This window comes from Mytilus edulis, chromosome 6 (genome assembly GCF_963676685.1).
Source record: "Mytilus edulis chromosome 6, xbMytEdul2.2, whole genome shotgun sequence".
Classification (NCBI taxonomy): Eukaryota; Metazoa; Mollusca; class Bivalvia; order Mytilida; family Mytilidae; genus Mytilus; species Mytilus edulis.
This window is the reverse complement of record NC_092349.1, coordinates 53,190,027-53,206,353: the sequence shown is the minus strand read 5'-3', so window position 1 is coordinate 53,206,353 and position 16,327 is coordinate 53,190,027. Positions and strand designations below refer to the sequence as shown.

The following is a 16,327-nucleotide window of genomic DNA, read 5'->3' as shown; positions in this document are numbered from 1 at the left end:
AAGCGATGTGTTATGATTGCCAATGAAACATATACCAGTGACCACAAGCCGGCAGATGTTAAGAACTATCGCTCATCGAACGGTCTTGCAAAACCCATACTGTATAGTAAATTAATAGGACCCAGCATTCAAAATTGAAACGATGAAGTACATCTTTTGGAACCAATATACCTGGCATTTAAAGAATATTTGGAAAACCTAATCCTTATAGCATGTGTTCATACAACCTACAAAATATAAAAGCTGTATGAGGAGATAGCCGGACCTATCATGTATCGAAATTCGGACGGACTGGGCTAAATTTATAAATAAGGGTGTTGTGTAAAGTAGATAAAATGCGTTGTTTATAGATCGTGTTTATTCTAACGTCAAGCCATTGCTATATAAGTAACGTCATAAATACATAAGTCAAGTAGCAACGTTAACATGTAAATATTCGCGCTAAATTCCCGACATTCTCGGGGCCGACAAAAGTTAAAATATAAAATTATTTATCACTTTAAATGTCAATCGAATAGATATTACTGAAAACTAAATAATTAATTGTCTTTCTAAAACAAATTCAAATAATTCACTTATTAATTTTTCACTTTTAACGAAGTCTATCACTTTTGGGTAGTCCATTTCTTGATGTTCTCTCGAGCTCGGACAGATGCCTCTCGTTTTGGTAGAACTCTTGTCAATCTCTCTGTTGAATTCGGAGTATCATCATTTTTGTCATCTAAATTGTTAATGTTTGTTCGGATTTCGAGCGGGTACAGTACTATAGGACGTGAAGTACGTCCTGCACTAGTTCGTATTATAGCTGTTCGTGTAAAACCATCGTTTCCGGTGATCAATTCATCAACAACGACAATGTTCCATCGGTTTTTCGGTAATTTATCATCTTGGACTTGCACTTCATCTCCAACTTGAATAGTTTGTAAATTGTTTCCTGTTTGGCGATGAAACTCTCTGAGCGTCGTTATATACTCGGATTTCCACCGGTTCCAAAAATGCTACATTAAACTCAAATGTTTATTCAAATGTTTATGCAGTTCTTGTTTTCCACTATTCACGGCAATGTACTCAATATTCGGTTGTGGATACGGCGTTAAAGTTATTCTTCTTCCGTACAGTAAGTGTGACGGAGTTAACGGCTCCTCGTCTTCAATATCCGGTGATACGTAGGTCAATGGTCTATCATTAATGATGGCTTCTATTTCTGTCAGAATTGTTTGAAGTGTATCCATGGTAACGTAAGATCTGCCTAATGTTTTCCTCAAACAAGTTTTTGTAATTCCTATAAAGCGTTCCCACCATCCACCATACCAGGGCGCTCTTTTCGGTATAAATCTCCAATTTATTCCGTATGTTGATAACGTATCGTTTAGCGATGGTGATTCGGTTAATTTCTTTAATGTTTCCGAGGCGGCTAAATATGTCGAGGCGTTATCCGAAATCATGGTGTGTGGTCTAGATTTACGACTAGCAAATCTTCTAAAGGCTTGTAGAAATGATTTTTCTGATAAGTCCGGTACAACTTCCAGGTGTACGCTTCTCGTTGAAGCACAAGTAAATAGACATAAAAAAAAAAACTTGTTTTCAGAATCATGTGTATCTCGAACGTACAGCGCTCCTGTAAATTCGACGCCGGTAATTGTAAAAGGCGGCGCTTCCAGTAATCGAACTTTTGGGACTGGCGGCGGATCAGGTGCTGTATATGGTTTACTGTTGATTTTTCGACAAATTACGCAATTTCGCAAAATTCCTCTTACGTATTGGCGAATTCTGGGTTTCCAGTAAGTTTGTCGTATCTGAGTCACTTCTGAATGTTTCATGTACTTGTGTATATCAAGAACAACTAATTTTGTAAAAGGATGACTTCTAGGTAACAAATAAGGAAATTTCGTATTTTCACAAACAGGTGCGTTATGAATTCTCCATCCACAGCAAATTGCGTCTTTGTTATTCAGGTACAATCTAAGTTGTCTAACTGAAACAGTAGGTTTAGTATCCTTTAATTTCAAGTATAACATTTCGTCCTTAAATGAAGTTCTTTGGCAATTTAGTATCCAACACTCTGTTGCATCCTGCAATTTCTCTCTTGAAACGTATTTTGCTATAAAAGACCCCGAAATGACAATGTACAACAAACTAACGGCATTATTTATGTACAAAAAAATGAACGAAAAACAAATATTGTAACACATAAACAAGAAAACCACTGAATAATAGGCTCCTAGCTTGGGACAGGCACATACATACATAATGTGGCGGGGGTTAAACATGTTAGCGGGATCCCAACCTTTCCCATAACCGGGGACAGTGGTATAACAGTACAAAATAAGAACGAACTATACAAATCAGTTGCAAAAGGCTTAATTCATCAGATGGACAAAAACACAAGTGGACGTGGCCGGGTATTTCTACATCCTAACAACATAAAGACACTAGATACAGATCTGCGGGTACTCGCAGTCAACTGACAGCTAGTTCAGTTCAGTTAATACCTACAAGATGACTTACATCTTAAAATCATCCCATTCACCAAATATAGTTGGACTATTGCTTAAAGAACTTGATACAGACCAAAACACAAACAAATTGACATTGACCCATGGTCATGAACCATGAAATTGAGTTCAACGTCAGATGATAACTGCCAGACAAACAAACACCTTACAATCATTCCATACACAAAATTAGTTTGACCTATTGCTTATAGTTCTTTAAAAATAGACCAAACAACAAAACTTAACATTAACCAATGAAACATAATAATAAGGTCAATGTCAGATAGTAACTGCCAGATAGACCTGTTTTCATTGCAATCGTGCCATACACCAAATATAGTTCACGTATTGCTTATAATATAGATCTATGAAGATGTGGTGTGAGTGCCAATGAGAAAACTCTCCATCCAAATAATAATTAATGAAAGTAAACCATTATAGGTCAATGTACGGAGCCTTGGCTCACACCGAACAATAAGCTATAAAGGGCCCCAAACTTACTAGTGTAAAACCATTTAAACGGGAAAACCAACGGTCTAATCAAAACACAAAAACTTATCATTGGCCAATAAACAGCGAAAATGAGGTCAAGGTCAGATGACACCTGCCAGACTGACATGTTCCCAATACAGTCATTTTCTACACCACACATGGTTGACCTGCTGCTTTTAGTGTTTGAGAAACGGCCTAATAACATAACTTTAACCCTTGATCAATGATCCATGCAATGAGATCGAGGTCCGGTGAACCCTGTCTGATGGACATGTTAACATTGCAAGGTACATATATATTTTTCCTTAGAAGCTTGAAAGATTTCAACACAAGTTAATTTATGTAAAAATATATAGTCTTAGGGGTCAGAATATTCAACATTGATGTCAAATTCGATATTTTAACTGTATCATAGTTGTTCTATATATTAAGTTAAGAACTATTCAACCAATGCTTTTCAAATTTCGACATTTTGTTATTAGGTCAAGTTTGATACTTATGTTTTTCAATCTTGCTGTTCCGTAGTAACAAGCCCTCCTTTCTATAACAATTACATTGAAAGGTTATAAAAATCCATTTTGTTGATAATTTAGTAGCGAGTCCCTTCTTATTTTTTCAAACCTTCTCTTGAAAATGTAAATCTCTTATGTATCTTCTCTCTTAAAAATGTACAAATAAATGGGGAATGTGTCAAGGGGACACTGATGATGCCTCTGCTTGCATATCATATAAAGTTATAAAGGTACATAAGTGAAGAACTGTAAAATTGACACTAGCCAAATTTGTACTTGATCTGAATTTTGTTGTAATAAGTATTGTATATAAGTTTCTTAAAATTTAGTAGAGGCAAACTGAATTTAGAGAACAGAAACGAAAAAATCAGCATTTTTTCCATTTGAAAATGGGCATAACTATATACCAATAAAAATGACATCCAAAAAATTTAAACTTAATCTGTATTTTATGGTATAGACATTGTGAATAATATTCATAACATATGGTTGAGGCCAACTTCTATTAGAGAATGTAAAGGGGAATAACTCTATAACTGTTAAAGTGAACCCACCAAAATAATTCCACCTTGATCTGTATTTTGTTGTAATAAGCATTGTGTATAAGTTTTATAGAATTTGGTTGAGGCAAACTAAAGTTAGAGAACGGAAACGAAATATTGAGCAATTTGTTGTAATAAGCATTGTGTACAAGTTTCATAACATTTGGTTAAGCCAAACTAAAATTAAAGAACTGAAACCAACTTTGGGACTTATGGACGGATGTACAGCCGAACAGACAGAGGCTAAAACTGAATAAAAATGTAACATCACAAAAATACTGAACTCTGAGGAAAATTCAAACACTGAAAGTCCCTTATCAAATGGCAAAATCTAAACATAATTTTTTTTCAAAAATACAAATTTTCATGAGCATTGGATAAAACACTTATGGGGATTTAAATTCACAAAGGACACTGAGTAAATAGGTAGTATCAAAATTTATGTGAGTGTAAAGAGACACAACTAGGATTTTTAATTGGACAAGGATGGTCTTCTTTTTACAGTGTTATATGCGCATATGATGTTCAGTAGTTGTCGTTTGTTGATGTGGTTCATAAGTGTTTCTTGTTTCTTGTGTTTATAAAGAATAGACCGTTGGTTTTTCTGTATGAATGGTTTTACACTAGTATTTTTTTGGGTCCTTTATAGCTTAATGTTCAATGTGAGCCAAGGCTCTGTGTTGAAGACCGTACCTTGGCCTATAATAGTTTACATTTATAAAGTGGAGTACCATATTTATTAAATGCACATCTTCACATGCAGATCTTCCAATAAACAAAGTTTCATAAACATCTGACGAAATATGTAAATCCACAAAGTACATACTGAGTAAAAATTGTTCAAGTGTAAAAGTGCAAGATTTGTCAATGATAATGGCCTACATTGTATATGCATCTTCATATATACATATCTTCCAATATACAAAGTTTTATTAACATCTGATGAAACCTTTATAAGGAATTGCTTCCACAAAGTACATACTGGTTTTCTATTATAATTTTTATAAGTGTATCAGGATTAATTATATGTGTGTCATTGTGTTAAAAAATCTTACAATGCAAAGTTTCATGAAACCTGTAGGAATTGCTTCCACAAAATGCAAAGTAAGAAAAGAATAACAAATTTCCAATTGAAAAGGGCCATAATTCCTGCTGTTAATTAAAAAACATGCAACAATTTAAAAATTTATTGAGAATTTATTTCATTTTTAATTTGAAGTATTTCTTCTTCGTCGTCTTCTGTAAATTTCTTTTTTAAATCTTCTGGAACTTCAACTTCCCGTAAGTTTTCATGTTCAGGAGCTGGTTCGTCTCCTATTAAAACATCTATTAAGTTCATTATTGCAGGATTGTTCATACGTTCTGGTTCCCATTGATGATATTCTCTCATTATGACATATGTGTTCTTTTCTTTGACAAATTGTCTCCCTTTTTTTGTTGCACAAAGCTGAAAATATAAAATGAATGTGTTTTTCATATTACACTTCACATAAAATTAAACTGTTTCTTATTATTATTATTAGAAGGTAAAACACAGATCCATTGTACTTCTGCCTGCAGTAAAGATTTCACAGCTAAAATCAACAGACAATACTGTAACTTCAGAAATTATTGTGTACATTTTTTATAATATTGTGATCAGATCTTTGTAGAATTGAAAAAAATATATGATTAACTATTGCAGTTTTAAAAAAATCTGCATACAAATATGAATATATATATATATATAAATATGCAACAAATATTAGAATGTGAGTTCTTATTATTTTAATAATAATACAGTCCCATTATCCAAATAATAAAAACATCTCAATAATTTCTTTAATAATGTTGTGTGCACAAGATTTTATTGTCACAATACTCCCCAAAATCGTCAAAACCTGAAAAAATTGTTAAATTTAAATGGTGGTATCTCTTGAATCTGTTTAATCACTTTGTATGCATAGTGCTTGACATATCCTGTATAAGCCCGTTGGTTTTATTGCAGGAACACAGAATTCAGTAATTATCAGCTCAAAATTCTGTGGTTTCATTTATTTTTTAGAGGGTACCAATTTTCATGAATTAAGGAAAACTTGTATGTTCCTGAAAATTTGATTTTGGTTTTGCAGACAAACATTAACCTATATTCGTATTTCATTGAACACCTAAATTGCTGGTTTACCTTTGACCAGGAAATCCAGGAAAAATTGATATCCAAATATAATCATATATTACGGATTACAAATGTGTCGAGGTTTTTGATTGGATAACAACACAGAGATGTCAGTATATATTCAGGAAACTGCCGGGGTATATACAACGTTTTTATCCCCAATTGGAACCTCAAAAACGTCATCATGACACAGGTTACTATGTGACGTAGTCAAAAGCTATGAGACTGTCAGAGGCTCACAGAGGGAAAATAATGACATGCTTCAGTCAATAATACATTTCTGATACAAAAACACGCAATTTACACTTTTAATACTTAAATTTAATGTTAAAAGTGTTATTATAAATTATTACATACACGATAAAATTATGTTCATAGCAAATTAGAAAATCCTTCACGTATGCCGAACATATCAGGTTGGGTTTTTCAATATATATGTGTTGTCATCAAATACCTGCACCGGAAAATAACATTAAGTCACGGGTAATCCGTAATATATGTGTAATTCAGGTCTCAGAAAGGGTATATACTGTGACATTCCCGGCTTAGGGCTTATATCCCCTTCGCCTTCGGCTCAGGGGATATAAACTCTAAGCTGGGAATGTCACAGTATATACCCTGTCTGAGACCTGAATAACATATAATAATAATGAATCCCCAGTAGTCAGATTTCAAAAACATGGAAAATGACAAAATTCAACTGGTAGCTCACAAAATCTTTGACATTGACCAACCTGAAATAAACATTCTACGATGATTTTCCTTATGTCTGGATCAGACTCTCTCTGTTTGTCTGGAGGTAAATACTGAAGGTCTGCTGGCAGTCGCTCCATGTCATCGTCATCAAACTCCTCCCCACCAGCCAAGGGCAACAACAATCGAGGAAGTAAATCAACCTTGTCTCCTAGCAACCAGTCATGGTAACCTGTAATATGTGAAATAAAATAATATTAACTAGTTATCAGTCATTTTAGTGAATTTTCCATTGGGCCATAATAATGTAAGCATTACTCAATCAAACCTGTCATGTGTATCACTGTAATTTGTGTTTGTTGTTTCATGTAAGGATTTTTTTCCTCCTGTACCAATCTTAATTGACTAGGATTGTCAGTTTTCCTATCGAACATGTCGAATGTCAGTGGTTGTCTATGGGCACTCCTGCTTCCTCCCCCAATAAAAACTGGCCGCCATAATATAATACATAAATGTGGTGCTTAAAAGTGGTGTTAAAACATCAAAAATCAAAATCAAATTTCTCCTGTCTTCTCAAATCAGTAATTACCCAAAAATGTATCATCATTTAGATTCCAGCTGAAACATTTGGCACGTTTGTTGTCAGCATGGTCAGTAAAAGCATGAATAATGCTACATGTACATGTTTTTCTTATATATTTTTGATAATGTTATTATACAGAAGTAAAATTTTTACTAAGCCAACAGCAATTCAAAATGTAATGATATTTTTGTTTTTGTTAGAATCTTTTAAAACTTAATTATGTTAACCTGCAGAAATCTTTTAAATAGAATTACTTTCGAGGCCGAGTTATTTTCCTACCAACCTTATTTGTATGCATTCCCTTTTGTTTTTATTGTAATTTTTTATCATAATTTGGAACAAATCTGCATATATATCTCCCCACTTTATCTGTATATATATCTTTGTGTCAGGCTAACTTCAACATGTTCATATGTATATCTACCAACCTGTATCAAACAAACAGTTTTTAATAAGACTTGCTATTCCTCCTCTTCTGATTGCAGATTCCTGGTAAGTTAAGAATGGTAAACATCGCTGAATGACATATTCTCTTTCTGTCATAAGTTCTGTTCTAACTTGTGGCACCTGTGACAAATTACCCAGCAATGGTGCTAGGAAATGTAAATTTGACTTAAGATTATATTCCACATTGCACATAGCATTTACAATCTTTGATAAACTGACATCTTTGCTTTGTAGAATGATTGTGGCTATACAGCCTGCACACTCTTCTGGCCTTGACAAGTTTGAAACAAATTTGCACACACTATCAGCCTGTCTGAAACTTGGGTCTAAGAATTTTTTGAAACAGTTCACAATAAATTCTGAAAACTTATTGTTTTTAACAATCTGTAAACTTAATTTGGAATCTGTTGCAATATTGGTCAAAGCTTTAAATGCTTTATTATGAACACCCTCATCTGAATCTTCACAAAGAGAGATAACTCCATCTAAAAATTTCTGACTGCTTGCAATCATTTGTTTTCCATCTTCCTTTCCAGTCATTCCCAAAACATAGTCTATAGCAATATTTTTGACATCCCCTCTGGCTGCTGGATTCAGAAAGGGAGAAAACTCTTTCTCCAGGTCTTCTTTACTGTGTTCTGTCATATCTGAAAGAAATATCATAAGCTGAAGTCACAACACAATATATATGACCTTAAATGAATGATTTAATTATCAGAAAAAAGTTAGCTGTATTCGTTCCATTTTGGTTTTGGTTATAAAATTATTGAAATGTTCTATTGAGGTCAAGTTTCAGTAAATGGGCTACATGTATGTCACCTTTTTCAGTAAAATTTTGCATACAACTTTGGCTCAATGAAGTACAACTGAAAATTAAAAAAATAATGCATTATCTAATTTATCATTTGAAATATTACTGACTGAATTCTTTTAGAATGGATGAAAATTTGTATAATAAAAGCACACAAAATAGAATGATGTACAGTAGTTGTCGTTTGTTTATGTAATTTATACATGTTTCTCGTTTCTCGTTTTTTTATATAGATTAGACCGTTGGTTTATCCGTTTGAATGGTTTTAAACTAGCAATCTGGGGCCCTTTATAGCTTGTTGTTCGGTGCGAGCCAAGGCTCCGTGTTGAAGGCCGTACATTGACCTATTATGGTTTACTTTTATAAATTGTTATTTGGATGGAGAGTTGTCTTATTGGCACTTACACCACATCTTCCTATATCTAAAACCTTCTAAAATTAATCTTAAAATTATAAAACCTCTAATCTAATTCTACTACATAGATTTTTCTTAAAAAACTATATTTGTTATTGATAAATAAATTTCTATTTTAATTGTGCAAAACAAAGAAAGGGTCACTGACTTCATTTTTACAGTACGCATCATTCACAGTCTTGTTCTTTGTGAGAAAAAAAAACCACAAAACATTGAAATTATTGTAACCAATGCGTTACAGGCTGTAAAATGTTGATTTTTGACATTTTTACTACCAACAAGATAACAAATTGATTATTAGACAAAAAACGAAGTTGGTGACCATATATACATGCCATATGATTATTTTATACATGTATCATTAAAACAGAAATTTATGTGTCAACAACATATAGCTTTTTAAGAAAAATCTATCAGGTCTATGGAGTAGAATAAGAGATTTTATGTTTTTAAGCCAAATTTAAGAAGATTTTTTTGCCGATTTTATGTCATGTACATGTGCTATCTATACAAATATTCACTCATATCATTTCATATTGAAAGAAATCAATCTGTATTAAAAGAGATAAATGCATTATTTTTTCGATTTTCATTTGTAGTTCACAAAAATTATCACAAATAACCAAATCATCAGCACTACAGCTTGTACATGATGTACATGATGTATAAGAATATACTTCCTCTGCCGTAATAACAAACTTCCCAAGTCCCTACTTTTTTGTAGTGCTGATGATTTGGTTATTTGTCATAATTTTTGTGGGATTGTAATAAAAATTCACTTATATAAGTGATTTTTTTGAGAAAATTAAGGGGAGACTATTCAAACATGATTATAATTAACTTATATATACATGATATAAGTATAACTTTTTTTTAACTTCTTGACGTAAATAAAAATTACTTGTACAAGTAGTACCCCTGACTGACAGTGGCACCCTGAATCTGTTCCAAACGGTTTATAAAGGTTTTGTGTTGAATAAGTTTTTAATCATTAGTGTATTGCTATGATGGTAAATAAAAAAAAATTATGGAAATTCATTTTTATGTTTTAAAATAAAGTGGCATTCTACAAACACCTTCAAGGTAAACATGTTTTCTTTTGTGAATCATTTTTAATTTGATGAAATGAATAATGAATATTGTCATTAATCATGTTAATGATTACATGTAGTCATGATTTGTCTCCAAAATGTGTAAACATGGTAAAAAGAGAGACTGAACTAACATGTGTTTTCAATTATAGATATTCGATTCTGATTGGGTATTCATTGAAATCAATATGAGCTTTAATCTACATGTATTTTAAAAATTCATAAAAACTGTTGTCTGTTCTATGGTTGGGTTGTCGTCTCTTTGACACATTCCCCATTTCCATTCTCAATTTTATTTACAGTGTACATGGTGTAAAGCATGATGAAAAATAATACATCTACATTTTGTACATGAATCTGTTTAGTGTTATATAAATTTTTTTTTTGTACCAAGGAGTTCTGTGGATCTCTTAAAGGAATTAGACTTCCTCTGCCGTAATAACAGACTTCCCAAGTCCCTACTTTTTTGCAGTGCTGATGAGTTGGTTATTTGTCATGTTTGTGATAATGAATGATCGACCTAGATGGTGGGTAACATATACATTATTGTGACATCTCCATTATTGCTTTTATGAAGTGTACATGTACACTGATTCCACTGTCCATCAAAGCTGTAAACGAGGTTGCTGAAGGGTTATTTTTGTTACGTGCAATGTTATTTTCCGACATGTTTCTTGTTGGTATTCTTATTTATTTATTATGATTGTCCAACATTTGATTGAAAAAGTATACAGGACTATTCCCTCCCAAAATTAGATTTTGTATTAATGAACTGGTTCCCATGATATAAATTTCTCTCTTCTTTAATAGCCTGCATCAGGGCTCACACTACTTCAGAATTATAGGGAGAAGTGACTTCTCTTTTTGAAACTGATAGGGAGAAGTGGTGAGATTTGAAAGAGAAGTGCTCATTCGCGCGGTGCGCTACAATGTTTGGATTTTACAATAGTATAAAGGGCCCAGGGATGGGGTAATCATAATCTGTAATGGTAATCGATTGTAATTGATTACATTTTTTCAAGTAATCGACAGTAATCTGTAATCGAAGACATTTTCGATTACATGTAATCGTAATTTAATCGATTACAGCAAAAATTTGGATGTAATCATCGATTACTTTTCGATTACATTTCTATTACTTTAGTAAAATAGTTTGATGAAAAATAACCTATTTCAGAGGAAAATATGTATGTTATCACTTTGTAGTACAGATAAAATATTATGCATTAACAATACTTGAGATTTAAGCAACTGCCTTATTTCTATCTATTGTCTCTAGCTGCATTATGAGTAACCAGATCCCTCCCCTACCTAAATTTACTTTATATCTAGCTTTTGAAACAAATGGATGTATGTGCTTGTCAAAAATTCAAGAGCTTTAATATTTAAATAAGAAAATAGATTGAAAAAATAAAATAGATCTTAAATAAGAAATGTGTCTGTCTTTCGTTAAGTTCTGTACTACATTTTTTAAAAGTAGTAAGCTTATTTGTATTAAATTTCCTGAAAACATCATTTTCAATCAGAGTTGAAATTAAAGCTTAGAATACATTAACAGTTGATTTCTTAAATGTTATGATATATATACATGTATATAAATTAAATTAAAAACGAACACAAAATCCTTTTAACAATGAACCAATGGCAATGCATAGCAATTCTTTTTAGAAATAGATACATATATCCCTTTGACACTATAAATATATTTTGTATATAATTTGATTGGAGAAGTTAACAACATTCTTGCCTTTACTAATGAGATGATCAAAGTCTTCTAATCAATAACAAACATACTTTGTTTTTATTTCAATTATCTTATGTCTAATAAAGAAGGAAATTTACAATATTTAGCCCCAGGTTATAAATTGTACTCCAGTGGCAGTTAAATAATCTGTAATTAGGGTGGTTATCCAAACAAAAGTATTAAAACATGCATGTCATTATAAAAATAAATTTTGATCTTAAAAATTAGCTGAACTAATTAATTATTCTACTTTTTTTTATATTTCCTTAAACATTGTAATAAACTATGCTAAAATATTTTTTTTAAAGAGTAAAAACAAAAAAGCTAACGTGTCAGTAAGAAAGCTAATTTTTTGAAAAACAATTAGTTATGAATAAGTGATTATTGCAATGCGATGACATCTTTCATATATGTTGAAAGTCAAAATTACGAGATTTTTTAAATATTTCTAATTTTCATCAAGAGATTTGATCTAAAAAGCAGCTATTAACTAATAATTTAGAAACAATGCTTTGAATGATGCATTAGGTAAAGATCTTAATTTCCACTATATATACAAATGTTGAGCAATATAATTATGTTTTACTCATGTTATTTTTTGTTGAAATGTTGAAGTATGTAATTGACAGTAATCGAAAAGTAATGTAATTACTTTTGATAAAGTAATCGATTGTAATCGATTACATACTAAAATTTGAGTAATCGATTATTAATCGATTGCACAAAAATCCTTCATGTAATCGATTATTAATTGATTACATTTGTCTGTAATCATGCCCATCCCTGAAAGGGCCATATGTAAATAATGTTCTTTTTGTATTGTTCAATTCATATCTGAGTAAAAAAATTACAATTAAATTAACATTTTAAATTAAAAGTTGTTTAAATTTTACTAAGGTTCTTGTGAGAAACTACCAACTAAATATCTAGCACTAAAAAAAATTTTAAAAATGTAAAGAAATTATAATATATCAATTACAATTTAATTAAAAATTATTTTGTGTATGAAATTCAGTGTTTCTCATAAAAAAATATAAAAGTTATTAAGCTTGGCCATAATATATTGATATTAGTATAATAGTCTCAGAGTTAAGCAATTTTAATCAATAGTTTGAAACAATCCATAAAAAATATAGGGAATTATATACACCAATCAATTAGATGTAACCAAAAGTCTCTTAATGCGTGTGGAATGCGTAATTTTCCCTTTTGGGATCAATATTCTTCTGTCAGCTGTTCCATCCGTGCGTCCGTAGTAATTATTGTAAAAGTACGGATTTCGGTCATAGCTGGTCCGGTTTAGATCCGTAGTTTAGAAATCGGTCAATGGCGGACGAATGCAAGAAAATTTACAAAAATAAACGATGTTTGACAAGTTATTTGGAAAGGAACATAACGTTTTTAATGCAATAAATGGATTAAACATTTACTGGAGGCAACTTTTATCACGTTTAAATGAAGTAACAAACTTATTTTGCCGCCGAAATTTAGGTTGGTGTACGTTTTCGAGTAAGAACTTGCGGAAATGCACGAAGTGATAAAAAGTTGTATTTTTATCAAATAACCTGCTTCACATTGCGAAGACAATGCTTCAACCTCTTTTCTAAAGACAATGAATCGTTTATGTCTGAATTTCTTTAATTATCAATAAAAAATTGATGTTTCATCAACTTGGTAAAAATTGAAAATGTCCGATGACGGAAGCGACTGAAAGCGAGTATCGTCAAGAACAGGGCGACTTGTTTTCGCTTTTGGGGGTCGGGGAAAGCGAAGTGACGTTCGGGAAGGCGACTTCTTCGCCCAAGTCGCCTGGTAGCGTGAGCCCTGTGCATAAAATACCTAAATACTCTTTTTTTCAAATCATATATACAATGAGACACTTAAAGATGACGGCAGGGTCTTCATGTCTAATAGTCATTTTTTTTGTTTTTCCCCATTTTTATTATATTTCTGTGCAACAATTTTGCAATTTTTGTTTCTGTGTTTAGACCCCCCCTTTTTTCAACTGTTGCCAGTGTAGGTCTAGGGGTTTTTCAAATAACTGGAAACCTTATGACTAGTGCACGTGTTATCTTAGTTAGCCAAGGGTTATACAATCTCGGAAAGGGGAGTGAAATGTAAATTATGGTTTATATCATGGTTATCGAAACCCTTGGCTAGCCACAGTGGGTAGGTGTTAGGTGCAGAACTGTAGCTCTTATGTCCTTATGTTATTTTTTTTCCTATTTGCGTACAAATAGTCAAAAAAATAACATAACTTGTCATAAGGATCTAAGAGCTAAGGTTCTGCAGCAAGGTACATGTAAGGGTAGTCCAAGATTACTCTGACATCCAACGGCTGTTTTGAAATGTTTTGCCAGACAAGCTGGGGCCGTGGGACGTCAGAGCTTGTCCCATATCAAAAAGTGGATATTTGCCCACCCAAAATAGATGCGCTGCTTCGTCGCTTCTGGGGCCGACTGAGGGCATTGGAGTTATATAAATGGGGCATCAATCTGTTCATTTTTCATTTATCTCTTCATTTATTTAATTTTCATCTACCTGCCAACCTTTATTTTTCCATATTTTAACGTTTTCACAGAGACCTATCGATTTCTGCATTTTGACTTTCACTTTCAAATGGACGTCAAGTTACGAGAGAGTTCGTGGCCTCGAGACTCAAATATGAAAATATTTATATTTTTTCACCTCCTTTATATATAGGAGATCGATGTTTAACTTTTAGAAGCCAACCACGATTTTTCATCTCCTTCACAGGAGATCGGTATTAAGCATTTAGTTCCAACCACGATAACAATTGGAAGCTCTCGGACATTTAGATAACTTGCATCGTAAATGAACGAGGTGTTACATTATGGTCATTTGCACTGTTTTCTCGTGGTCACGTGATAATCTTTGAAAATGAAAGTCAAAATGCAGAAATCGATGGGTCTCTGTGAAAACTGTTAAAATATGGAAAAATAAAGGTTGGCAGGTAGGTTAAACTTACATAAATGAAGAGATAAATGAAAAATGATCAAATAGATGCCCGATTTATATAATTCCAAGGCCCTCAATCGGCACCAGAAGCGACGAAGCAGCGCATCTATTTTGGGTGGGCAAATATCCACTTTTTGATATGGGACGAGCTCTGACGTCCCACGGCCACAGCTTGTCTGGCAAAACAGCCATTGGACGTCAGAGTAATCTCGGACTAATGTAAGGGTTAGGGTGGTTTTGTCACCATAGTTTGAAATCATAGCAATAACGGTGTAATATGCCAAAAACTCGACTATCACATTAGAGCTCCTCTCAAAGAGAAGAGGCACTTCGAGAGAAGCTCTACTGACTGTGATAGTCGAGTTTGACATATTTTTACACAGTTATTGCTAGGATTTCAAACTCCAGTGGTTTTGTATGGCTTTAAATGGGTTGGGAATTCATACTGTGCAAATATATTAAACTATCAACAATAAATAACAGTCACTTATCAAGAAACTAACTTGATTCAAATATATGTGCGGCTATATCGTGTTTCTCTCCCTTACGGGATTGAAGAAATTTTACCTTGATTTAACATCACTTGTGATTGGTTGGTGAAAAAAGGAATAAAGGAAAGATTTTAAATTGAAAATTATATTAAATACGACTGTATTAGTATAATCTTGATTCTATCCCGTATTATGAGCATTATTAGACACAATAATTAAAAATCACTTCATTTCGTCGAAAAAATATATAAGAAAATAGAAGACGAAGTCACATACAAGTATTCGATAGTATATATAATAATTGAAAAATACGGGACAGATTCAAGATCAGTATATATACTACTTTTATTTTATTCTATTTATTAGAATATACTACTATTTATTAGTATATACTAGTTTTCTTTCTGAAATAGAGAAGAAATACTTAAATTATACAATGATGTATCTATATCTTTTTAAAAATACGGGACAGATTCAAGATCAGTATATACTACTTTTATTAATGAATTATAAAAGAATTATACAATGGTAGATAGTAATATTGAAAAATACGGGACAGATTCAAGATCAGTATATACTTCTTTTCTTTCTGAAATAGAGAAGAAATACTTAAATTATACAATAATGTATCTATATCTTTTTAAAAATACGGGACAGATTCAAGATCAGTATAATTATACTACTATTTTAGATACGGGACAGATTCAAGATCAGTATACAGTACTATTTTATATTTTAAAAATGATAACTAATAAATATATTATAATTCTTCAATAATTAACGATCTTAAAGGGTTTTCTTTTGGGGAGACTATATATAAAAAGGGGTATAGATATTTTTGGGGGGAAAAACAAAAAATAAATGTTTAAAAATAAAA

General features: G+C 32.1%; 2 protein-coding genes across 2 annotated transcripts; both read right to left on the bottom strand.

Annotated features, from left to right (window-relative positions):
* Positions 1-998: 998 nt before the first annotated feature.
* LOC139526477 (uncharacterized) lies at positions 999-2,018 on the bottom strand. Its single transcript, XM_071321628.1, has one exon. It carries the CDS (start codon positions 2,016-2,018, stop codon positions 999-1,001), a length of 1,020 nt encoding a protein of 339 aa, XP_071177729.1.
* A 3,200-nt stretch (positions 2,019-5,218) lies between these two features.
* LOC139527866 (protein HGH1 homolog) lies at positions 5,219-15,475 on the bottom strand. Its single transcript, XM_071323543.1, has 4 exons — positions 15,463-15,475; positions 7,901-8,566; positions 6,931-7,121; positions 5,219-5,488 (listed from the first exon to the last, which is right to left on the bottom strand). The coding sequence occupies exons 2-4, from the start codon at positions 8,562-8,564 to the stop codon at positions 5,228-5,230; spliced, it is 1,116 nt and encodes a 371-aa protein (XP_071179644.1). The 5' UTR covers positions 8,565-8,566; positions 15,463-15,475; the 3' UTR covers positions 5,219-5,227.
* Between the last annotated feature and the right edge of the window lie 852 nt (positions 15,476-16,327).